This window comes from Myotis yumanensis, unplaced genomic scaffold (genome assembly GCF_028538775.1).
Source record: "Myotis yumanensis isolate MYYU_CA2020_CCGP unplaced genomic scaffold, mMyoYum1.0.hap1 SCAF_8, whole genome shotgun sequence".
Classification (NCBI taxonomy): Eukaryota; Metazoa; Chordata; class Mammalia; order Chiroptera; family Vespertilionidae; genus Myotis; species Myotis yumanensis.
Window position 1 is genome coordinate 20,170,786 of NW_027223759.1, and position 25,491 is coordinate 20,196,276.

General features: G+C 52.5%; 1 protein-coding gene across 1 annotated transcript; it reads right to left on the reverse strand.

The window, feature by feature from the left end:
- Positions 1-4,563: 4,563 nt before the first annotated feature.
- On the reverse strand, positions 4,564-25,055 carry IGFBP5 (insulin like growth factor binding protein 5). Its single transcript, XM_070422093.1, has 4 exons — positions 23,986-25,055; positions 11,588-11,820; positions 10,811-10,930; positions 4,564-9,504 (listed from the first exon to the last, which is right to left on the reverse strand). Exons 1-4 carry the CDS (start codon positions 24,317-24,319, stop codon positions 9,373-9,375), a joined length of 819 nt encoding a protein of 272 aa, XP_070278194.1. The 5' UTR covers positions 24,320-25,055; the 3' UTR covers positions 4,564-9,372.
- Between the last annotated feature and the right edge of the window lie 436 nt (positions 25,056-25,491).

Genomic DNA, 25,491 nt, shown 5'->3' on the forward strand with positions numbered 1-25,491 from the left:
TCTGGTCGGGATCTCCAGCGAAGTTCTGGTTAGGATCTGATCAGGATCTGATGATGATCTGATGTTTATTGTCTTGTTACATCCATATTTATACCGATTTTAATCCTGTCAATTTCTATTACAAAGGTTAGGGCGTTTCTTATCTCCATTCCAGGGAGTAAAGATTATGTAGCTTAACTACCCGCCTGGCACTTAATTAAGGGGTTGTATCCCCTCCCTAACCTCAGGGAAAAATCCCCACCTGGGGAAACAACCTTTCTCAGAGAGGTGACCTTGGTTAAAACATATGGCACTAAGGAGAGCAAACATATTAAGAACAATATGCTATATATGCCAGGTCCCTTGAAACATATGCTGTGCAGATGTTTCTTTCCTGCAGTGACTGTGTCAAGCAGCAAGGATGGACCGGCTTCCGGCACTCCCTTTTGTGAGGGGAGATGTCCGTTCAGCCCCCAGGGACGGAGTAGGCTGCTGTGGGCCAGTGCATTCACAGATGCGCTGCCTCCGAATCCAGGGGTGGCTCCCTGAGGGGCCCACGTCACTGGACCCAGAACAGCAAATATTAAAGAGCCCAGAAGACTGAGGCGCCCCCTTTCTGAAGCAGAATTCCATGCAGGAGCTCTACACACTTTGTTCCGTTGTGCTCAATCCCTGGGTAATTACAGGGGCCTGCTGACTGCAGTGGGCCATGGGGGAAGCCAGACACTGCCCAACCCTCCTCCCTCCCCCAGCACGTGGTACAGAGCCCACTTCCATGTGACCCCCTCTTCTGGGTCTGGGTTTGAGTCCTTCCTGCCACAGGGGGTGACGGGCAGCTCCGGAGAGGCAGAGGACACCCGGGCCTTACCTGGGTGAGATGAGAAGAAAACCAGGTCCCCCAAAGCGACACATCCCCGCCCATCTTTGGTCTCTTAGCTAGTGGCTGGCCACCTGGGAAGTATATTCATTCAGTTTAATCTTTATGAATCCACAAATGAGGTGCTATCACTAGCTCCACTTTATAGATGAAGAAAAGGTCCCTAGCAGTGTCCAAACTCCAGCCCCAGACCTGGAAGTCCCTGACTCTAGAGTGTGCATGCTGTTCAGCCTGGAGTTATACCGCCCCCTGTGGGATAATTGGGGGGGGGGGGGCCTGCAGTGCTTTGGGCCCCTGGTTGGATCTTGGGGTCTGGTTTTCTTTTATCCACTGCTGGGTGCTGGCCACCCCTCTCCTGTCCCCTCAGCTACAGTCAGCAGCTCCTGGCTGCTGTCTTGGGGTTGGGCACCCCCTGTTGGCTCTCTGGGGGAAGTGCAGCGCTTAACTTCGGTTAACATTTGAATGACTGAGGGTGCCTCACATCAAATATTTTGATCTGATTGGTCTGAAGTGAAGCCCAGGCAGGTGTTTTATTTTTTAAAGGTTTCCTGGATGATCCTAATGCATAGCCAGGAATGAGGCAAGAAAAATGCTGGCGTCAGGAGGCCTGGGTTTGAATCCAGTCGCATTGCTTATTATGCCACTGCTCCAGAGCTATGCCACTTGCCTTCTCTGAGCCTCAGTTTTCTTCATCTCTCTAATGGGGACGAGTTCCACCTCAAATAACAGGGTGGAATCAGTGTGAGATGGCAGATGGGAACGTGCTTTGAAAACTGTAGAACTGTATGAAACGGGAGGGATATCATGGGATTTTTGCTGGGGTCAGCCCTCGTGTCAGCCCTCATGCCCCATGGTTACCAGCTTGCTTGGGTCATTTCTGGAACATTTTTGTGAAGTGCTCCTGAGGATGCCACAGTCTTCTGCCCAGTTCCATGTCACTTGCCACAGTTTCCTTGTTTGTGCTCTAAGCCCTCTGAAGGGGTGGATTTAGGGGTGGGGTGGGCTGTGGGTGGCTGTAGCTACCAGAACCACACTAATGTATAAATGACCTAGAAACCTTTGCGGAGAGAAGGCACAATTGCGCCCATGTGTGAAGATGGTTGGCTGGGCAGGGATCTTGGAGATGTCAAGCTATTGCTCATCTTCCAGAACCAGCCTTCTTAAAGTTTAAAAACTTGGCAGTTGAGAGACACTGGGGTTATACTGTCACCGTGTGGTAGAACAGGAAACTGCAGCTGACTTTACAGGGCCTCCAAGTCTATTTTGCTTAAGAGGTGGTCCCAGGAGTCCACAATGAGTTAACTGGGAATGCTTGTTACACTTGGGGGATCACAGAACTTATTCCAGAGCTAGAACCTTAGGAAGGGACCTGGCAATAGGCATTAAAACATGCCTCTTGGGCTAGTCTAATTTGTAGAATCACCTGATTTCTAGGTGACCTGATTTGTAGGATTCAGGGTAAAATGAAAACACAGAGCCCCTGCTTCAGAAATTATTAAGAATTTCAAGACAGCAGCAGCAGAGTGTTAAGCCAAGCACAGGGCCCTGCGTGACTACATAGGTTACACGCCCACAAAGCAGGCCCCGAGCTTGTGCCTCTGAATTTGGAGAATCACCTGCCGTGACCACATCTGCCAGGTGTGTCTTGAATACTAGCTAACTGTGATGTGGTAGTTGAGAGCAAGGGCTTGGAGGGGAGGCAGCCGCTGAGCAGAATTTGGACTCTCCTACTTATGGCTTATGTGACTGCGGACACCCTTCTGACCTCTGGACCTCATTTATTTCATCATTAAGTAAGCTTACAGGATGCACTCAATTTGGGCATGTTGAATTCAAGCTGCCTGGGGGATTTGGGGTGGAGAAGACACCCTTGACTTTCCTGCATTCTCATCTCAACATCCAATTCATGAACAAGTCCCATTGATTCTAGCTCCAAGATATTGTTCATATCCACCCTCGTCTCGCCCCCTCCTCTGTCACCTATAGAGAGAGAGGGGGGTTGGTTGATGGAGGAGCAGCAGGTTGGGAGGAGGGGGAGCAAAGGAAGGGGGCTGTCCTTGGAAACAGGGGGACTGATTGGGGAGGGAAGAAGCGCATCATGGCGCTTTTGTGGCTAACTCTGTAGGATTTGAGATGGGAAGATGAGGATGGTCGCATAAGTGGTGTTGGTTTTCTCTGGCAGGGAGAAGGCAGTATGGGGAGAAGCGTGCCAGAGTGCTTACACCTGAGGGGAATATGGGAGGGAGACAACTCAGGTAGGAGTCCCTAATAGTTCCCCAGGCAGGACTGGAAGCTCACAGGATGGTGGGACTTTCTCCCTCAGGGCTCAGCAGGGCTGTGCAGGAGTGAGGAGATTGCCTGGTGAGGTTTCTCCAGGGCAGGTGAAACCCTCCCATAAGTGGAAGCTGTCAGTGGAACCACAGGCTTCAGGGTCCTCAGAGAAGGAAGCAGAGCCAGATGGTCGGTGGATCAAACAAATAAACAAAACCACAGACCAGAGATTCCATTGTCCCTTAAGTAACACTGCCTCCTGGCCCCCCACCACCCATTCCTCTCATCGTAATAGTAGAGTATGATTGGAATGGAAGGGTGGGCTTTTCAGATTTTCCATGTGGAACACTTTAGGTGTTGAGGCTCAGAGTGTGGTTTCAGTGGATAGAGAGGAGACCTGGTAGAGTTGAGGAGTGAAATAGAACCATGTTTCTAGAAATGTTCTATTATAGACATGAGACTCCAGCCCAATCTTACTGGATCATAGGACCCCAGGTGGATGTGTGATCACTAAGGTGCTGTGTGGGTTGTCCAGGTTGGGGGTGGGAGAAGGGGTGGCAGCTGGGAGCCAGAACTCTAGGAGTTCCTAGATGAGGGTGTAAGGGGAGGGAAGAGGGTAGGGGCGGACACAGCAATTGAAGAAGAGTCCTGCCCACGCCTCCTTCAGGCAGAATGTGGGTGATAGCAGGTGAGCAGCTGCTGGTGAAGAGGCCAGGAGACAGTCCCAGGGCAAGTCCTGTGGGGTGACCCAGTCCAGCATGGTCTTCTTGCACCCTACTCTTCCTGTCACCCCATGGGTCAACACCCATGCAAAGGAAAGTGGGCCAGGCACCAGCTCCTCTCTGCCTCCCAGCCCAGCTTTCACACTTTCACCTTTGCCTTCACTGCTGGGCCTTGGCTGAAGACCGCACGTTTGCAAAGCTGTGTGTGGGTGGAGAGGTCTCAGGGACAGAGCAACCCTTGGGAAGGTGTGGGCCCAATGACCAGCAAACCCCCTGGTCGGGCAGGGGCACTCCCAGTTAGCTCACTTGACTTGTGATTCGCAAGGGGCAGAGCACAGGGTTCAGGTGGAGTGGAGAGGCCCCTGTAGGGGGTGGTCAGGGACACCCACAGAAGTGTGCTGGTATGGGCTCCACAAAGGAAGAGGCCACCTGGGGCTGGGAGAAGAGCCGAGAGGAGAGGGGTCAAGGGGGAACTGCAGCAGGGTGCCTGTGGCAGCAGGACAGGTGGAAACAATGCTCTTTAAACCCCTGAGAGGCTGAAATCAGTCACCAGCCATTTCATAGCTTCTCTCTCCACTGGGCAGAAACAGCAGTGGGCTGGGTAGGAGCAGGAGGTGGGATTTGCCTTGGCCAGAGGTTCCCAGGAGTGAGTGACTGAGGAACATTCTAGAAATGCCTTCCTTAAAATCCTCTCCAAAGAGAAGAGACTCATCATTTGCTTAAGGATAGATTAAGGCCACTTTATTTAATATCAGGGGCTGAGATTAAATAATAAGAATATCATAGTAATAGCAGTAGCTGAACATGCATTGATATTTGGTATGCATGAACTCATTGAGACAGATTTGAAGGGATGGAGAAGGGGGCCCCCAAGTTCTAGATGGGCCTGGGGTCCCCTGGGTCCTGCCTCTGCCTGGTCGCTTGTCCTTCCCTCTGGATGTGGCCCGAGGAGAGTCCTGGGACCCGGAGGAAGCTGACGCAGGCTAACTGAATGCATCACTTTATTAAAGAAATGCTTCGTCACGACAAACGACAAAGATCAGGAGTAACATAAATTATAAGATGAATAAATAGTATACAGCAATCTTCACCTTTTTAAGAAAACGTGAGATCCTCTGTTGTTGTTTTTTTTTCTCATTTTTATTTCCTTAGGTACAAAATGCTAAACAGGAGGCGAGTTCTTCCACATTCAGGCGAATTATTTTTCCTGCAATTTTTTTTTTCACCACAAACTGGTTTTGTTTGTTGGTTTGTTTATTTATCCTTTTCACCAGTAAAGATTATGAGCATTTGTTTTCTTAAAAAAAAGTTGAAGACAAAAAATAAGAGAAAATAGAGCTATGGTATGTATGTATGTATGTATCTATGTATGTATGTAAAACTATCGAGAACTACAGTAATATGTGCTGTGGTTACTGCTGTCTAAAAAAAAAACAAAACCAAGAACCAAAAACACAAACCGGTAGGCAACTCGGAATCTGAAGGATCTTGTCTGACAACTGTCTATCCGTGTGGGCTACTGTGTGACGGCGCTGGTGGCGGCAGGTGGGACTCAGGCTGGTGTCCAGGGACCAGAGGAGTGGAGTGAACTTGTCCTCCCACCTCCCCTTCCCCATTCAGAAGGAGCTGAAGAGAGGAGGCCAGAGTCTGTGGAGATGGCTAAGCCATGTGCTCCACTAGGAAACCAAGGAAGTATGTTCCAAAAAAGACACAAAAACCTAAGAGAAAAACAAAGTGGAGAAAAGTGCAAAATACGTCTTGCACTTTAGTGGTTTCAAAAATAAAGACAGTACAACGCCCAGGTTGCTGGCAGGTCAAACCCTGTTCCCTTAGTCCCACCACTTCTTAAAACGTAGCCTCCTTTCTCTTGGAAGCCACAGAAGTCCTCTCTGAGAGCAGAGGGCCCTGCCTCTCCTTGGCCCACTCCTCTCTGAACCCCCATGCTGAGCTGGAGCCCTCTGGGGGCTGAGCCCATGGACAGGGAGAACATTGCCTCCTCGTGAGCGGGCCTGGCGGTTGCCATGGCAGCTGGGTGGCTGCTAGAGAGTTAGGTGGTGGAAGAAGGGAGCGCGTGGTGTACATGGCCCACCTCTCCCAGACCCCAGAGGAGGCTGACCCTGCAGGGGTACAGTGGAGACCACCAAAGTGGTTATGGGGACATGGGCGAGGGGAGAAGAGGTGGGACCCCACAGCCTCCGGGCCTCCCTTCCTCCCTGGGTGAAGGTTGAAGTCTCCGGGCCTGTCCAGGCCTGGCTGTCTGAGAAACTTCCTCCCCAGATGCCCTGCCTTGCCAGGGTGGGGAGGGCTCTGGGGGAAGGAGGATCAGTCCTGGCTAGGCCTCCCTCCATCACTGGGACATCAGGTATGGTCTACACTGCTGGAGTGAGGCAGGAGTCAAAAGGGATCTGGGATGAGACCTCCTGTTGGGGAAGGTCAACACTTAGACTTGAGGCCATTGAGAAGCTGGAGCTTCAGGCTGCCAGGAGAGCAGTCAGAGGCCAGTAGGCAGCCTGGGATCAAGGAGAAGCCTGCGGCAGGCAGCGCTCCACACCTGCCTCCCCTCCCACATGCAGGGGGACTGCTCTATCGTTCCCAGTGACTTTCTCCCGTGGTCTCTCCTTACTGTGCTCAGGCCGGACCTCCCCTGGGAGAGGCTAAGTTCCATCCATCAAGAAGGCCCAGGGTCCTCTAGGGATTGACCAGCTGACTAGGATCACTCCCTGCAAACACTGGGGACTCACAGGTGTGTAGTCGTCATGAATGTTGGAGACCTGAAGAGACTGGTGGAGTTGAGCCAGGCCATCCTCCCCACCTTGGGCTGACAGCAAAGAGCTGATGTCAGGAGCCCATTCAAAGTCCAGTAAACAGTGGTGGGGGGTGGTGCAAGGGGAGAGCCCCTCTCAGGAACCAGGTCCAGGCCTAGGGAGGGGTGGGAGTATGGGCATGCAGTTCCTGGCTCAGTCTTTTCTTAGGGGGAATGGCACCCCAGTATCCACTTGGCAGAACCCAGTTAGATGACTGCTCAAGATCCAAAGGAAGGATGGGCAGAAAGAAGAGGGAGGTGGGGAAAGTTCAGGATACTGGCCTACGGCATAGAAATGTGAATTGGGGGTTTGGGGACAGTGGCACAGGGAGATGGGGTACGCTGACACAGCAGGTCAAGTAAGTCCTTGCGGCTGCCATTCCCATCAGGCCCTTCGTCCTATGAAGATCGACCATCTCTCCCACCTCCAGCCAACTGTCCTGTCCGGGGGAGCAGGAGACATCCCCCACGTGGCACAGCTGCAAGTTTTCCGCCAGCTGGACCAGATTGGCTTCTTTGCTGTCCCTCTTCATTGCCCCACGTTCAATGTTGGAGTGTCTCCACGGTGTCATGCCATCGGGAAAGAGTGGAGAGGGCTGTGCTCACAGTGAGAAAGGGTGTCCTTGCCATTGTCCAAGCCCCCTTTCCTGGCAGGCTAGCTCCAGCCTCAGGGGACAGCCCCCAGACCACCCACTTGTTGGGGAAGTCAGTGGAGAATGGGAGTGTCCTTGGTTCAGAATGTGTCTGCCAAGCGACAGCACCCCAAGCATCCATTCCCTGGCTGTCCTAGGCCTTTTTCTTCCATCCTCACCCCAGGGAGGGAAGCTGAACTGGCCAGAGTGAATGAAAACCCTCTGGCCTCAGTGCCTCACTGCTGGGTGAAGATGGGCATCTGAGCACAAAGTCTTGTCCCTTCAAAACATGGCCAGTCTCTACTGCTCCTTGCTGTGGTCTAGCTGCTATGTCTAGAACCCTAAGGTTACCCAACCTCCCTGGCTCTAAGACTGAGAGTTAGCTCATTTCTCATTTGTAACCTGTACCCCATCTTCCTCTCTCCTTCCTCTTGAATCCCAGAGGGTTTATCAGGTGGGGAGCCAGGGAAGTTTCTCTGGCTTTGTCTCCTTTTCAGTTGCTTTGTTTCAAAGCTAGAATGAGGCCATCAGCCCCTTTCCTTTCACTCCACCTATCTGGCCTGAACAATCACTTTACAAGCTTCCCTGTATTGAAACATGTTCACCTCTACCTCCCTCTTTGCCATCTCTAATTTCCATCTCTCTCCTGCTCTGCCAGCGTGAAGAGTGAGAGAGGCTTTCAAAATGCAGGCTCCGCCCAGATGAAATGGAAAGGCCCGGTGGGACCAGTAGGTCAAACTTGGGCCTGTTGGGCTCGCTCAGTGTGCGGTTGGAGATGGTTACTTCTGGAGGGTCTGAGGAGCGTGGTGGGTGCACACAGAGTGCTCTCATCCACCTGGCTGGGTGGTACGTGTGAAGACGTGTGCACGTGGGAAATCATGAAAAAAATCCAACACTGTGTCCCACAAAAGGTTGAGTTTGCTGCTCATGGGAGGCAGGCAAGACTGGTGTTATGGGTCGTGTTAGAAGAATATGAGTTGTCTTGGTTTTCCCAGAATGAGGAAGCTCCTCAATGCCCCCATAGAAACTACTTTGAAAAGTTAATAATGCAAAATTTTGAAAGAAAGGAAGGAAGGAAAAAAAAAAAACAAGAAAGAAAGTAGATTTATATGCCTATATGTGACTACATGGAGCCTTGTAGATAAATACAAGCCCACTTTTTTTTCAGCCTATCCTCCCCCACAGAGACTGTGCCAGTTGTGAATCAAATTCATTGAGGGGCTGAAACCACATGCTTCAGCTCGGAGTTCTGGTCAACTGGGAGGAACAAGTCTTCCCACTGTTGAGTGTGTATTAATTTCCAAAAGTTTGCACAGGGAAATGTGCACACATATGTGATACTTATGTACCTGCTTAAGAAAAATCTATCTATCTAATATCACTCGGTTGTTAATTTGTTTTGTTTTGAGGGGCGTGGAATGCCTTTTAGCTTTTATAAATTTGGGGGGAGAGAACATCTAGGGGGGCCAGCAGAGGAAGGAGGGTTCGAGCCGCCCACATTGCTGGTTGCAGGAGGAGCTGGACCCGGGAGAGGCGCGGACACCTTTTGTCTTTGCCTTGCTCCCTTTGTGACCAACCAAACTGGGAAAGCTCCAAGTGTGTCATCAAATACTTCTTCTTGGGCCAAAACTCTAGCGCCCAAACGTCTCCCCAGCTCGGGCCAGGGTTGCACATGAAAGGTGGGACCAGCCTTGAGGCCTGGGATCTTTCCTTCCTGCCCACATTCTCCCTTCCTTTCCTAACTGTTCATCTTTCCCTCTCTTGTACACATATGCCTTCTTCTCTTCTCTTCCTCTTGTTCTTCCTCTCTTCCCTTCCCTATTCATTCAACTTGCCTCAAAAAGAAAACCATTTAAAAGGGGTGGGGGGGATCTCCTTAACTTTTTTCATCTCCATTGTTGCCGTTTTCAAAGTTGAGACCTTGCTAGAGATTCTGAGGTCCTCAGTTTCCTCAATTAGATAGATATATGTATGTTTTCCCCTTAAATGAGATGAAATGAGTGGCGTCCTGGGGTGGAGGGAGGCACTGGCTGGAGTTGGGGCTGGGGGTGGGGTGGGGTGAGGGGAGGAGGAGGAGGAGGGGACGCATCACTCAACGTTGCTGCTGTCGAAGGTGTGGCACTGGAAGTCCCCCTCGACATACTCCATGCTTGGCAGCTTCATCCCGTACTTGTCCACGCACCAGCAGATGCCACGCTTGCGGCCACGGGAAGGCTTGCACTGGGGGTGCGGACAGGGACAGGCAGTGAGGATGGCTGTGCCCGCAGGAGGCTGCACCCTCTCCTGGCCCTTCGTCTTCCCGCCCCAAGACAGACTTTCACCCCCAGAGTTGAGGGGGCTGTACCCCTCCCCGGGGAGGGTCTGGGGAAATGATAGTTTAGGCAGTCTGACCTATAACCTCTGTTTTATGTGACCCTTTTAGGATCCTCCAACTTGGTATTCTCCAGAGACCTACATGGACTGATGATATGATACTGATGATGGTGATGATAATTAATAATAGTGATAATGTTAATAGGAGGTATCACTTCTACAGGTTTTTACCATGTACCAGCACTGCTATTTAACACTCACTACATAGTAGGTACTGTTCTAAGTGCTTTACAGAGATTAATCTGTTATTTCTCATAATCGTGTGAAAATAATAAGCACAACTATTCTCCATTTACATGAGGAACCGGAGCCAGAGATTTAAAAAATAACTGGAGTAAGAGGACACAGTTAGTGAGTGGGACAGCCAAGAACGGACCCAAGGCTGCCTGGCCCCTGACCCCTCACTTAGATGAGGGTACGCTTAGAGCATCAGGGTCGCATGGGAGGGAACTTGTTAGAAAAGCAAAGTTCTCAGAGTCTATCCAGACCCATCGATCAGACACTGGGGAGCGGGGGGTCATTCATTAGTGTTTTATCAAACCTGCCCGGTGATGCTGATGCCCAAGGAAGGCTGAGCACTGTTGCCTTAAGGGAATGCGGACCCAATTTAATACACTAAGCACACTGGTTAGCCAACAGTGGGGCAGCTCAAAGGGTAGCCTGGCTGTGAAGGGGACACGCAGTGATTTCAGGTGGTACATGGTGAAAACGTGCTTTAAAATCGTACATATGCATATATTTACGGGTGTATATCAGAAAATAACATACAACATGTGATGAGACACATTGCTGTCAAATTTTCTTTTAAAATTCATGTAGCCCTGGCTGGGTAGCTCGGTTGGTTATTGCATCGTCCCAGGGTTGATCCTTGGTCAGGGCACATAGAATCAACCAATGGATGCATAAGTAAGTGAAACAACGTATCATTGTTTCTTTCTCTCTCTCTCCCTTCCTAATAAAATTCATGTAAATGAGGTGAGTCATTAAAACTTAAGTAGATTGTAGCACAGGGAGGAATGGGAAAAATCACAATTGTGTTATGGATATTTGAGGTTCGAAAAACACATACATTTTAAGCATTTAGAGGTAGAGGTTTCCTGGTGAGTGTCTGTTCAGGAGTCCTTTGAACTTGGGGGCATGGGACGGGGCATACCTGCTTTCTCTTGTAGAATCCCTTGCGGTCACAGTTGGGCAGGTACACGGCACGGGGCACCATCCGAGGGCTGGCTTTGAGCTCCTGCAGGGAAGCCTCCATGTGTCTGCGGCAGGGGCCCTGTGTGTGGACAGGAGGGATGAGAGGCATGGCAGGACCAGGTGGAAACCACCTACATGTGCAGAACACGTGGCCTGCGCGGGGGTGGGGAGGGGTGGGGGTGGGGTGGGGGGGGGGGCGGGGGCTCACAAAGGTTCTGTGGGAAAAGCCACCACCTTTTGTTCCAATTAGCTGCTACCCAAGACCTTTCCTCCCTCCCACCTGTTATGCACCAGGTGTATACAGTGTGCAAAACCTGCATTTGACCAGGCACAGAGGCACATTGTCCCATCTGTTCGCTGCTCCCCACCCTCAGCTCTTCCATGCCTCTGAGTGGTGATGTCTGGAGGTGGTCCTCTGTGGATGCTCTAGGAGAATGTCCGGCATCTGCCTAGGTGAGGACACAGCCTCCAGCCGTTCACACTCCTGGCACTTGCTCTGTGCTCGCGGTTTTCCCTGCATACTGCCTCTATGTACTGCCTCTACGCCTGCTCACTCAGACAAACCCTGGGTCCTGGTGAATGTAAGCTCTAAAAGCTCTCTATTGTAAGTGGCAGGTCCTGCACTATGTCTAGCATCTCCTGCTGCCACGAATGCTCATTTAGACGCAAGTCAGGGCGGTGGCAGAGGCTTCGGGGTGTGGATGCCGAGGAAATCGTGGGGATCCTTGAGACTCACCTGCTCGGATTCCTGTCTCATCTCAGGGGCAGCGTTGGCCCGGGTCTGAGCGGTGTTCTCAGCTCCCCCCACAAACTTGGCCTGGGTCAGCTTCTTTCTGCGGTCCTTCTTCACGGCCTCGGCCTTCAGCTCAGAGATGCGGGAGTGTTTGGGGGGCCGGAAGGTCTTGGGGGCGTAGGTCTCCTCGGCCACCTCAGCGGTGGTTGGGTCCTCGTGCTCCTGGGATTCTCGATCTGCAGGGAGAAGGAAGTGGAGGGTCAGCTTCTGGGGCCGAGACACAGACGTGCAGAGCCCAAGACTCTGAAGCTGGTGTGAAGAGAGGGGGTCTCTGCCCTCCTGGAGCCTAAATGAGAACCAGGGCGTAAGAGTCAGCACTCATGTACGTGGAGGGCAGTTGCTGGCAGGGGTGGAGTCCCATAGCGCGAATCTAGGAAGACTTCATGGAGTTGGGGGTGTGTTGAAAAAGTCAAGCTGATAAGTGAGGGAAGTTTGACAGGAGGGAGAGGACATTCTGGGGGCAGGAAAGAGGAAGGGGAGGGAAGTGGCCTTTGGGAGGGCTCAGGCCTGGTCAGGGCTTGCTTATGGGGTTAAGTAGATGGTGTGGTGGCTGGAGGTGTGGCTTTGCTGTAAGAGCACAACCTGGAGATCTTGGCTGTCGGAGGAAATAGGGAGCAACCAGGGCGTGGACAGGAAAGGCCACGTGTAACCGCCTGTGGGGTCTTTATGCTTTCAGAGCTGCTGATCTTGAGCTGCTTGGATTTGGGGAACTGGGGGCAGGGGGGTCCTGGGGGTCTGGGCTAGCAGGAGAAGGGAACCTGGGAAGCCAGAGATGTGGGGCTTGGAGGGGAACAGTGCCAGCGGGTCCAGGGAATGCAGAACCCTGAGGCCTCCCTCCCTGCACTGGCTCAGAGCTGGCTCTGTGCTCTGGGCCCTGGATGGGCTGGAACATAACACAGCTCCAGGCCAAGAGAGGCCGACAGCTGGCTGGGCTGGCGCAGTTATATATAGGGGTGACTCGGTGACAGTCTATATTTAGCTGACTTATGACCTTTAAAGAAGTAGGACTTTATTCATTTATTTGTTGACCTGTTAATTCCTCCCCCCCCGCCCCCCCCCCCCATCCCCCAGCCTTTTCTCTGTCCACAGATTTCCATTTAATTCTTATCTTACAGGCACCCTCCTCTGGGTCCCTGTTTCTCCTCTCATTTCCTTAACCCCACCAGCCTATGCAGACCGTGGGGGGAGGGGGGCAGGATGTAGTCAAGAGGCCCGGTGCAGGGGGGCCCTATCTCCATTGCCCTCTTTTCAAATTCAGAAAAAGAACAAAGGGCTTTGAGGTGACCCTAAATGACTCAACTTAAGGGCAAGGCACTGCGATGAAAAATAGGAGAGGAATCCGAGCAGGTGGGATGAGGGGAGGAGTTGGGGGAGAGAAGATGGGCCAGAAGGCACTGCTTGTGTCCCCAGGGCAGGAGCTGTCAGCCCAGGGGAAGTTACAGGTGTGTGTTAAGAAAGGCATTTGGAGACCGGGCCAAACTTGGTCAGGATGGCAGGTGGCAGGAAGCACCTAGGCACCTGTTTGCCTGGTGGCTCGGATCTGTCACATTTAATTGGACAGGTATCCTGTCCTAAAGGCCCTGGCAGGGAAGTTCCCCACCCGGAAGAAGCCTCCGCAGGTTGGCAGGGCTCTGGGCGGTTAGTTGATTTAGGCTACTTATCCCAGGAGAGGAAGAGGACGAGCAGAAAGCAAACAACAAAGACAGGGGCAGACTCTCCCTGAACCAAATTCAACACCAGGATCCCTGACCCCTACTTTTGGCCTTTCAGTTCGACTTCCCACCTCGTCTTGACTTAGTGCTGGAAGTCTACTGTAGCCAAACCCGCTGTGATGATTCATCAACACATGATGCGCCGGGTCGGTGGAATGCAGCCTTCCAGGAATTAGCTGATAGAGTGATGCTCTGGGGTAGACCTACTTTTCTTGGCTGCGGGAGAGCTAGAAAGGGGGTGGGATGCAGAGAGGAGCACCGGTGATTTGGAGGACTCTGTACAAATAGAAAGGCTAGGGCTCTTATCTAGTAATTAAGGCCCATGCCTGAGGCTCCGGTCTTAGGGAAAGGTGGGGGGCGGGGTGGGGGAGGGAGAGGAAAAGCCTACTATGCCATGGACAGGTCACTGAGCCAGTCTTACTGAGGGACTGGAGACACTTCCTTCAACCTCTCTGGGCAAAACTAAGCATTCTAATCCTCAAAACGCATTTGACCACTGGGGTAGGGGAGAGGGCAAGAGATGCCATTGAAAGGCTGGGGCATTCTGGGGTGTGTGGTGTGTGGCCACACCCCTTCTCCAATTAAGATTGTAACTAGATGAAGTGAGGGGAGGAGGGAGAGGGGGCTGGGTGCTGACCATGGGAGAGAAATGAGTGTTTCCTTTAGGGGCTGCTCCGGCCTGGCCTGGAGGACCAGCAAATTGTCTCCAGGGATACGTGTGGGATACCTGCGAAGCCAAGCTCAGGGGTCGCCTCTCTAATGGGAGAGACCCCAGGAAGCTGCTCGCCTCCAGGGGTTTGGACCAGTGCCTGGGATCCTCCCCATAGGCCATCTAGTCTCTTAGTCTTTTCTCTGAAAGTGTTCAAGTTGCTTTGGGCTAAGCAGTGATGACACTGGCAAACAAACTGTATCCACTTTAAGGAGCTCAAAACACTTTTGCAAACCCTCTCTCCTTCCTTCTGCTGGCCTCACCAGGGCAGGCCTCCTGGGAGCACCCTCCCCACGATGCTGGCTCTTCTGCTGCTCTGAAAGGCAGGCTTAGAGCTTTGATGTGCCTCCTGGTTTTGGGTGCCACTTAACCCCATGGGACCTATTACTTAGGCACCGGGAGAGTCGAGTATCAAAGATACCCATCAGGGTCTTGTGGTCACCAGTAGGCTCCAGAGAGACAGTGGAAAGTTGGAGCGGAGCCAGGGCAGCACCAGGGAGATGAAAGGGCTGGAACACAGACTCAGAGCTGGAATGCCAGAGCCAGCAGGCCCCACTCAGCTGCTTTGAGTCATAAATAGGCTTTCGATTTGGGAAGGCTTTAAGTCTGAGATAAAGCAGGAAGGCACAAGTAGACTGGCAGCTCCTGAGCTATTTCATCAAGAGAAAGCGGACTGAGGTTGTGGAAGGGATTTAGGTGAGATATAAGGAGGACTTCCTGGTGAGGTGGCCCTGTGCCTGAGCAGCAAGGAACAGAAGAGGGCAGTGGGTTCTGGAACCTGCTGGACAAACATTACAATACCTCCACATGGCCAGTAGGTGGCGACGGAGACTGAAGACCACACAGCATGCCTGGGTGCTTATTGCTAGGGACTGTAAGTGATTTTTAAAATCTGGAATTTGTGTGCCTGTTTCTCTGACAACCACCAAACCCTCTCCTTCTCTGCGTGTGTCTGCAGCACGTATTTAAAGTGTCAAGGAGTTGGACAAGCGAGGACTGGAGAGGACTCACGGCGGGAGGGTGGAGAAGGCAGGTGTGGGAACTGGAGGGGGAGGTGGGCAAGGCTCTATCTGTGCATAACCCTCAGCTGTTTCTTTCATCTGCAATTGAAAAATGATCAGGGGAAGAAGTGAGACATATCTGGCACCTCCCTTCCCATCTCTAGATGTCATTTCAAAAGGATTCTGCAGAGGATGGGAGATGTGGAATGCTCAGTATTGTTTCCTTCTCATTTAGTTCCATGATTTTGCCAATGACAGAGCGAGTGAGAGCTATCATATTGTCCTGATATTTACGTTTGGGGTGGGTTGTGATTCTGCTCTACCCCCAGTCCTGCCAACCAACCAGCTCTCCGATAGCCCAGCCCCTGCCATGTAATGCTGGCCATTGCTACCCACCCACACGGGTGCAGTAACATTCACGGAGGCACAGACGGGTACATGGGCCCTCCCTGTGCTCACATGAACACCTGTTTGAGGAACACCGTTCTCATGTCCCAGCAAACACAGAGGGTGTCTGGGTGCAGGCCTGGCCGCTATGCACCCAGAGGCACCCTAGGGTGGGAAGATCTACTCACAGCACAGGTGCCCAAAGCATACTCCCCATCCAGGCCCCACCACTGTCTCCAATGTGCCCTCTTGCTGCTGCTGTTATCTGGTAGGGACAGGATGCTTTAGCAACATTGACAGGCCTATGTTCTTAAGTAACGTTTTCATACCACCCCGCTCCCTGGTTACAGAGATGGATGGGTCCAGCCGGGGACCTGCTGCTCCCTGCAATCTGACCTCCCACCCTGGGGCTCTCAGTCCCTCCCTGGCATCATTAACAGCCAGCTCCCAGGCTGGTGGTGGTTCCCATTCTATCTTAACCTCATAATCTAACTTCAGAGAAAACTGGGTGGCCCAGACCTTGTGACTTCGTTTCGGAAACGGAAGAAACTGAGGCGTACTTGGAATTCACAGCTCAGGAGGAATGTAGGGCCTTGCCAGGCCACCTGGACCTGGAGAGAGGAAAGTCTCTTTTTCCAGCCAGAAGACAAGATGGGTTTGCCCAGAATCTCTCTATGAGGGATGAAAAGGGAGCCGGGTTTCCACTGGCTCTCATCCTGGTTCCCTCTGTGGAATTTAAACAATAATTTCAGGGCAGAGGCTCGTCATTTATCTTTGTCCCTCTGGTGAATGGTACTCCATAAATAATCTTTAAATGGAGAGATGCATCGATTTGTGCAAGAGACAAAGGGAAGTGGGCCTAGAGGCCTTTCTGTTTGTAAGCCGGGGTACCTGAGAGCTCAGCGGATGCCCCGAGAGGCCATCTCACTGGGCCCACTGTCTTTAAGCACAATAACTGCCACAGAGGAAGTGAGGGGGCAGAGCAATGAGCCTCACAGGACAGGGACAGATGGAGGGGTCCCCTGGATAGGCTGGGCTTCTCTCTGGTCTCAGGCTTCACTGTCCAATACAGCAGCCACTAGCCACATGTGGCTATTTAAATGAATAAAGAGGAAATCAAATTATAAAGTCAACTCTGTAGTTGCTCTAGCCACATTTCAAGTACTCAATAGCCACACCTATCACTGCAGAAAATTCTACTGGACAGCTGGTCAGAGGGCACAGATCTATGGCTGCGCATGGCTAGATGCTCCACGTCCCCTCCCCTCAGCACCCTGCCCTGTTTCCTAGCCAACGGCAGCCTCCTGCTCTTTGCTACGACCCCGAGGCTATCGGAAAATGATGGGTCTGCTGCTCACTGTTTAAAAAACCATAAGGCATGCCTCAGTCTCCGGAAGTCTGTTTCCCAGCTGCAGGTGCCAAATGACTCAATTACACTGCATGTGGGTGCCTCTGCATAGAGAGAAAGGGGCGGGGTGTGAGGGAGTGGCTGGGAGCCTTCCAGGGGAGCTGCAGCACCCCTGCCCCCCCCCCCCCCCCCCCCCCCCGCCCATTCCACCTCTAACCAATGTCTGCCTTGTCCAGTCCCTCTGGAAAGACACTGTTTTCTTTTCCTCTGTGGTCAGTCACAGACGTGTATGTTCTGGGCTCCTTTTAACGAGAATTATGAGCTGAGAAGGAAAAAAGCACTGACTTTCCAAGAGGAAAGCAAACCCAAACAGCCGCCATCCTCAGGTGCCAGATGGGAGGAGCTGCAAGAGGATGCAGAGGGGAGTCCTGCTGACTTGGGGTGAATGGCAGCGGTGGGAGCAGGTTCCGAGTCGTGACTGGACAGTGGGGGCAAAAGGCTTACCCTGCTGAGCTCCTTTCCTGCCCCCACCCCATTTCAGGCCAGAGAACTAACGTGGGCAGGCACCTGAGCCCACAGCAAAGTTGACCAGCGCGGGTGTGTCACATCTCTATCCTGCGCGGAGAAATAAGGACATCAAATAGCAAAGCGGATAAACATAGCTGGAATACGCGTTCTTAACACCCAGCTACCCTCCTTGGGAGGAAGACGAGGCTGCTGCTGATAGTTCATAAGCCTCAGTGCAGGTTTACTTTGACCACTCTTAGTCTCTCTCTCCCCTCTCTGCCTCGGTTTTCTCATCTGAGTTATGGAAAGGATGTCAACAGCCCCTTCTCCACAGGGCTGTTATGGGGAATAAATGAGTTGGTATGTGCTAATTACCTCTCGGCACAGGTCTCTGTTGCCTCTCACCTCCCCAGTTCCAATCATCAACTAAAAACTTGGTTGCTTGGCACCTGGCATCTCCTTGTACACCACAAGCTCTAAGGCTCCCTGGATGCAGACAGTTCTGCAACCAGAAAGTGATGGCTCTATCCTTGTCTCTGGGGGAATCGATGGCCAACCCCAGGTGAGAGGGACTTTGCACAAGTGCTTCTGGGAACCAGCCCCCACACAGAGAACTCACCCAGGGAGTTCGTGCCTCTGTCTAATCCCATTCCTTCACGCTGCACTAAGGCACTGGATTTTCCCTACAGATGGAGGGAGGAAAGGTGGCCGGCCACTCTCCACAGGGTAGAGGCGGCAGCTGTCAAGTTGGTGACACTTCCCCAGATCGAAAGGTGGGGTTGCACTCACATCCAGGGAGCAGAGGTTAAGAAAGGATCCTCTTCACCACCCCCGCCCCCCTCCGGGGCCAAGCCAGGATTCAGGACTGTGGTACACATTTCTTGATCCCTGGGAGACAATTGGTAATAAATCGACACATAAGAAATGCACCTCTAACCAATTACTAATGCACGACTCCCAAGATGAGTGTCTCCAGGCAGGTTTCTCTAGGAGCGGGAAGGTGGAGCATGCTCAGTAGAAACGTCTATCTTTTCCCTACACACCCCACACCGGAAGGTAGTGAAAGGACTAGGTAGGGAGCAGCCTCTTAATGGAAGAATGGGAGATGAGGAGGGGGAGGAAACTCCGGCTCATTTCTCTGACCTGGCAACATTCCCACTCATGACTCAGCATAGCCCACTCAGAACATTGCAATTAGGCAGCCACATTCCCTGCATGACCTACACGACCAGAAGGGGGCGGCAGGGAGCAGGTGGTTTGAACTCTCCCTGGTCCCCCTGAGGAGACAGGCTTTGGTATGAGTCAAACAAGGGAATCATTTCCTGTCCATTAATCAAAGCTCAGGCTCTTTTCTTCTCTGACTCTTTGCGGGGAGGAGGAGAGTGTGGAGAGCAGTTCCCTCTCAGGTGCGGGAGGGGCTTGCTGGTGGCCACCTGTATCTACTAGAAAATCTGACAGATGTGGCTTGTGTTATATTTCAATCAAAAGTGATGTTCTAAAGGGTCTGCAATGAGGGCCACCTTCGCTGGGGGTCAGAGAGACATTACAGGTGTGGTGGGACAATCCAGGTTCGGAATACCTGGAGCCCATATTACACACCTCTGCACGCCAGCAGCGGTCAGATGGGGCACCCTCAAGTTCTGAGCTCTTATTTCATCTTCATAACCCTCACTATGGGATGATGTCATCAGGTGATATTTGCCAAAGGCCTCATTGCAGGTTAGGCTGGGCCCAGGCCAGAGCCCGGTGCGCAGTGAAGAAAGCCAGGAAGAGCAAAATGGGACCCTCAAACCACTAGGGAAGAGCTGAATTCTAGTCCTCATTCTACCACTAACCCTGCACCTAACTGTGGGCAAGTGGCTCCGCATCTGTAAAATGAGGGCCTTGACTTCAAGGATTGTGTGGGTTCCTTGAGCTTTAGCATTCTTTGGCTAATACCCAGACGATTCCTGGAGAGACGCTAGGACCTTGCTAAGCCAAGTGGTTAGGCAGGAAAGGGCACTTTGCCCTGTAGAGAGATTTCCACTCACTCCTTTGGATTTATATTTAAAAAAAAGAGACATTGTAACAGAAATCATGGAAAAAATGGAACTTGAAAAAAAATGTGGGGGATTCTCTGGATATAGGGGAAAGTGGAGTAGATGCTTAGAACTGGCTTTCTTGTTTATTTATTTATTTATTTTCGCAAGTATCGAATTAATCGTTGTCTTGGAAAACATATACAGCTGGCAATTTAAGGCTGATCTCTGGGGATTTGCAACTTTTGGACCAACTGTAGTAAAACTGCGAAACAAAAAGTCAAACAAAACCCCTTCAGATTGCCTCCTTGTCTCTTACCACAGTCATTCCTTTTCCTGGTTGGTTCCTCCTTGGTGCCTGGACCCTTTATGGTGTTCTTCCAGCTTCTGGATGCAGTGGGCCTGGCGTATGGTGATCCTTCTTTAAAGTTTTATTTTTCACACATTAAATAACTCAAAGTTTCAAAGGCATTGCTCAGCTATAAAGTAAAATCTTTAGATAAGAATCACCTTTTCTTCTCCATAGCTCCTCCCTCCCCTATTAAAAGGATCCGGGCTTCTGTTGGGATTCTTGCTCCCATGCCCTTCGCTGTAACCCTCACGGTGACCTCTGGCTCCTGGGATCAGCCCCTTCTCCCCCTACAGCTGCAAGCCCACCTGCCGGCTCAAATCCAGCCCAAGGCCTGGGACTAACTCACAGCTGCTCTGACTTAAAACTCAAGCCCTTAGGGCAGTGGTTCTCAACCTTGGCTGCACATTAGAATCACCTGGGAATCTTTTGAAAATCCTGATTTCTGGGCCTCATCCTCCGGAAATTCTGTTTCTTTGTTACTAATGTTGTGGCCTCACCCCATAACAAAGAAACAGAATTTCCGGAGGATGAGGCCCAGAAATCAGGATTTTCAAAAGGTTCCCAGGTGATTCTAATGTGCAGCCAAGGTTGAGAATCACTGCCTAAGGAGATCCCTTGGCCATTGGGGATGGAGAAAGGGAGCGGGGAGTTGGAGGGAGGGATGTGGAAGGGAAAATTGAAATGGAAAGAAAATGTGGCCAACTGTGCTGGCTCCTCCAGCCGCAGAGAGGGGTGGGGGTGGGGTAGGGGAAAGTAAGAAAAGTCAAGTGAAAAGCAGCATCTCTTGTCTTCCCAACCCCATTTTCCTCGGGGCAGGGCGCAGTCAGCCTCTCACAGACTTGTTTCAAAGGGAGGTGGTGCGGGTGGGAAAGGAATCTGCCTGCGTCGGTTTTCCATGATCCTGTTCAACCCAGACACGAATTTGGCCACGAAACCTAACTCTGGAACTGGACTTCAGCATGGCATTTGGACCAGGTTTGGAGTGGAAGCTAGGGTGACGGAGGCCAAACTCCTAAAAGAAGCAAAGGCTTAATTCATTTTTATTGAGGTTTTTTTTTTTCTTCTTCTTCAGGAGCATATTTTCTTTCTTTCTCTCTTATTTCTCAATGACGGTACTGAAACCCAGAATCAACTTCTTCCCGCACCCCCAATTTAATGTCTCCCTGGCACAGCAGAGATCTCCCAGACCAGGGCAAAGATGCGTGCAGCCCCCCCCCCCCCCCCCCCCCCCCCAAAGCCGCCAGAGTCCTGCAAACAATGCCCAAGCCAAGCCCGGCCCTTCCTCGACTCGATCCAGCTCACCGATATTATTGAGCTTGGCCCACCCAATAAATAACTCGTTTCCCGCCTCCCTCCAGCCTCAGACACTCTGCCCTGTGTTTCTATATGTATCTTTGGCCTTCCATTGGGCGAAATAAAATGCAGGGCCCCGCGCGCTCCCAGCCCCGGGCTCGCGGGGCCCACCCCCTCTTGCGTTGCACAGCAACGCGCGCAGCAAACACTACTTCTCAGCCAGCCCGCCCGCCTTCCGCCCTCCGCTCCTCCTCCCAAAAGCTCTGGCCGTCTGCCAGCTCGCTCTCCTCAGCTCCCCATTACTAATGCAAAGATGCGTTCTTTTGGAGGGATTGAAAAAAGATATAGACCTATCTCTCTATATGCATATGTTTTTGGTGTGTGTGTATGTATGTGTGATTGATACCGTTATTTGTATTTATATGGAAACCGCGGAAGGGAAGGGCGCACCCACGTTCGCACTGCTGGTGTAGGGGTGGTGGTGTGGTAGTGTGTGTTGGGGAACAGGAATTCTACTCAAAGGAATGGACACTTTCCTCCATCTCTCTGTTCATTTTTCACTCCTTAAGAAGTGCCTCTGTGCCATCTCCAACTTTTGGGGGATCCACCCAACGGTTTACGAGCCGAAAAGCTACAGCCAGGAGCGCCCACTCCCATTCCATCCGTCCTGGTAGAGTGCAGCTCCCTCCCCCCCACTCCCCCCGCCCCGCCCCGCCCCTCAGCAACTGCAGTCCATTAGGCACCTGACTAAGGCGAGGTGGAGTCGTGAGACACGCTGGGGCGGGGGGGTGGGGAGAGGACGGAGAGTCAGCTAGCGTTGGCCCAGAGGTACCTTGAAGGTAGGAGTTGAGGAAGGGGATGCAGAGAAATCTAAAGGGCATCTTGCTTGGGACTAAAGCTGGCCCCCCACCCCCACCCCACCCCCTCTGTGCGCGCGCGCGTGTGTAGTGGGTTGAACTGGAAAGTTGGATGCTCCTATTTGCTCTCTCAGCAATTGCGCGTCTACACCTCCCACACCACTACAACCACACTGTTGGACAAATAAAAGTGGGGCCAGCATGTGGCTGAATGATACCTGGCATACTTTCGATGTTAACCAGGTTGTTAACCAGAGCGCTCCCTTCCAAACCAGGAAATAGATTCATATCTCTTACTCGTCTCTCCTCCACCCCAAGCATTTTTCAAATCTATATCCCCCACGATGAAGGCAGGCGGGACCGCCTTTTAAAAGTGGTTCTTAATAAGAATAACTCCACAGGCTGGCCTGTGGGGCCTCCGGGGTCTGCACGTTGCCTTCCGGCTCTTTTTCGCAGGCCGCAGTACGGAGTGAGACTACCTCTTGCCACGCTGGAGGGGCGGCTGCCTGTAACGCAAAGCCCGCAGGGTTTGGGAAGATGTAGGCTGACCCTAGGAAAACTCTCCTGCCTTTCCTCAAGCACCGGCGCACTTCTTTCCGATATGACAGTGTCTGTATTTGCAGTTTAAGAAAACTCATGTTGGGGTGCTCATAGTGGAAGGGGATGGGAGGGGAGAAGGGCACTGTCCCAGGAAGTAACGACGTAGAATAAGCGTTATTTAGCCAAATCTTAACCCCTTTTGGAGAGAATCAATAACCAGTGTGACGTCCCAGAATGCAGATTTTTGTGTACAGTTCATTAAAATATTTTTAAAAACTTAAAATCAGGTAGCTCTTTCCATAAAGAAACTCAGGTCTAAAGGGAGCAGAACTGTTCTCATTAAACAAGTAGCTGAGTCAACCTTTTAAATCCTGGACTCCGGGCGCTAAGAACTTGGGGGCAGGGCAGCCTGGGGGCAGGGCAGCCCGGGGGCGGGGCTACTTGGAGGCGGAGAGGAGCCAACGGGGCGTGGCCGTTCCAGTCTCCGCCCCCCTCATTTGGCATTCAGTGATTCCAGGGCCCCTCCTATATTTACGCCACACCCACTTGTGATCAAGTTTGAGAGATGGGGCGGAGGGGATTAGTACTGACAGGGTAGTTATGAGTTCTAAATTTCACATCCCCTCTTGCCTCCCGACTCCACCTTTCGTCCTAGGTAAATCTGAATTGGGGCGGGGAAAAGTAATTAGATTCCGGGACGAACATCCAGCACAGCAACACCACCCCGTTGCTTCTTACTCCTCCCGCCCCCCAGACCACCCTCCCCACGCCCCCCTGACGCTAACCCACTGACATCCCCGCCTCCGCCGTGCGTGCCTAAAGTAATCTTACCTTTCCTGGGAGGAAAAAAAGGTATTTTGCATTTTAATCTATTTACCAGCAACCGCAATCAATCATGTCGAGTCAAAAGTAATGGGTGTGCACCTGGGAGAGGCATCACAGTCCTCACCCCAAAGGCATTAACCACAAACTGTGCGAGCGTGCGTGTGTGTGTGTGTGTGTGTGTGCGCGCGCACTCGTGCGTGTGCGTGTGTGTCGGGGTAGAAGGAAAGACACGTCAGAAAGGACTGGTAGGGCGGCAGGGGCCGAGAGAAGGACAAAGGTAGAATGAGCACAGAACGCCTCTCTTTCCAGGTCCTCAGTTAAGGCAATATTTTAACAAAGAGATTTTTTTTTTTTCAAGTTCAGAAAAGACACACCAACAATCCAGAACGTGTTGGGTGGCTAGCAGGTGGTGGAGGAGGGAGTTGATAATAAAATATGTACCCGTTCAGACAGGAGACTGAGTACCTGGGGATTTGGACCTTGAGACAGTATTTGGACCTCAGAGTCAGTATTCAGGCGAGGGGGTGGGGTGGGGTGGAGTAGGGTGGGGGCAGGGTGTGGAGCAGGAGCGAAGACCGCCTGAGGCTGGGATGGACAGCAGCCTGTGATAGCTGGATCAGTCAGGACTCCAATTCCTAGGTGCAAAGACCACCCCCCCCCCCCAGCCCCTTGCCCTCCTCCCGGGCTGCGCCCCGGCTCTAAGCCACTTTCTGGGCAAAGCGCGCGTGGCCGGCCCGTCCCCTGTCCCCGCTCGTGCGCCGTGTAACTGGCTGGCACACTGAGCGCGCTCACCGATCTTGACTTGCTCGCGGTAGGTCTTTTCGTTCAGGCAAACCCCGCGGCCGTGCAGCAGGGCGTGCAGGGGTTTCTCCTCGTCCTGCCGGGGGAGGCAGCGCAGCCCCTGGGCGCAGCGCTCAGTGTAGACGCCGCACGACTGCCCCTCGGCCAGGGCGCAAGTCATGCAGCAGCCGCAGCCGGGCTCCTTGACCAGCTCGCAGCCCAGGGGGCTGGGGGGGCACATGGAGAGGGCTTTCTCATCGCAGGGCTCGCAGTGCACGAAGGAGCCCAGGCCCTGGGCCGGCCCCGCGAAAGCGGCCAACAGCAGTAGGACCGCGGTGAGCACCATCTTCGTCTCCCTTTACCTCGGGGCGGGGCAGGAGAGCGAGAGTGCGGGGAGAAAGGGGCTAGGAGGGCGCCGGGGAAATTGAAAAAAAAATTCTGGCAGGTAGAGCAGGCGCCCTCCCCCAGACAATTGCAAAATGTGGGGAGAGTGAGAGGGCTGGGGTGCCTGCAAGCAAGTCCCGATCACAGGGATTCAAGACTTGCAACAGGTTGAGGGCAAAAGAGCAGCGCCAGGTGCACGCACCGGACGAACAGCCCCCAAGCCCGACCTGGTCAGAACTGCAGGGGGAAAAGCCAAAAATTGTTCGCCCCAAAGCAACCCCCGGAATAAAGAGCTCGGAGGCTGTGGAGGAGAGGGGTGGGGTGAAGAAAAAGAGGTTTGTCTTCAAAAATGTTGTTTAAAATCTAAAGTACACCTCAGCTGCTAGCGGCGTGCGGCTGCCGCGGAACAGGTAAAAGGTGGCGGCTGCAGCTGCAAGGGCAGGGGAAAATATTGAAATCAAGAAAGAAAGAAAGAAAGAAAGAAAGAAAGGAAAAAAAAACCCCACCCAACCCTAACCCCTCTTTTCTCCCACTCTGCAACCACCTCTTCGAAATTCGCAGGTTCGGCGCGAATCCCGAAGAAGGGTGCACACGGAGGAAAGGGAAATTAGAAGGAGCAAAAAAGAGGAAAAACCCCAAACCGCTTTGCAGCTTTTCCTAGCTCTTTTACCCCCGCAGAAGTTTCCAAAGAGACTACCGACTCCGGTGGAGCAGGCGCTTTTAAATACACGGCCCTGGCTGCCAGCCAGTTTGTAGCTGCAATTTGAGCTCCCCAACACCCAACCCAGGCAAGGATGCCAAAGAGCTTTGCAGTGCGAACTCACACGGAGTGGGGGTGGGGAGAGGCCTTCGAGACACACAGGGGCTCCCCTTCGCTGCACGAACAGCACCCTCCTCCCCCCGGAATGTAAGAAAGGGGCACCGGGGACCAGGCAGGGGCTGTGTGAGGGAGGAGGAGGTGTGTGTGTGTGTGTGTGTGTGTGTGGGGGGGGGGGGGGTTGGGAGGGGAGGTCGTGGCGATGAGAGTTCTTCTGTGCAAGGTGGACACAATGAGGAGTAACTCAGTCTCCCCTCCCCTCCCGCCCCTTAACTAGCCCAGGCCCAGGCTGGAGGACAAGTATTTTTTTTATTTTT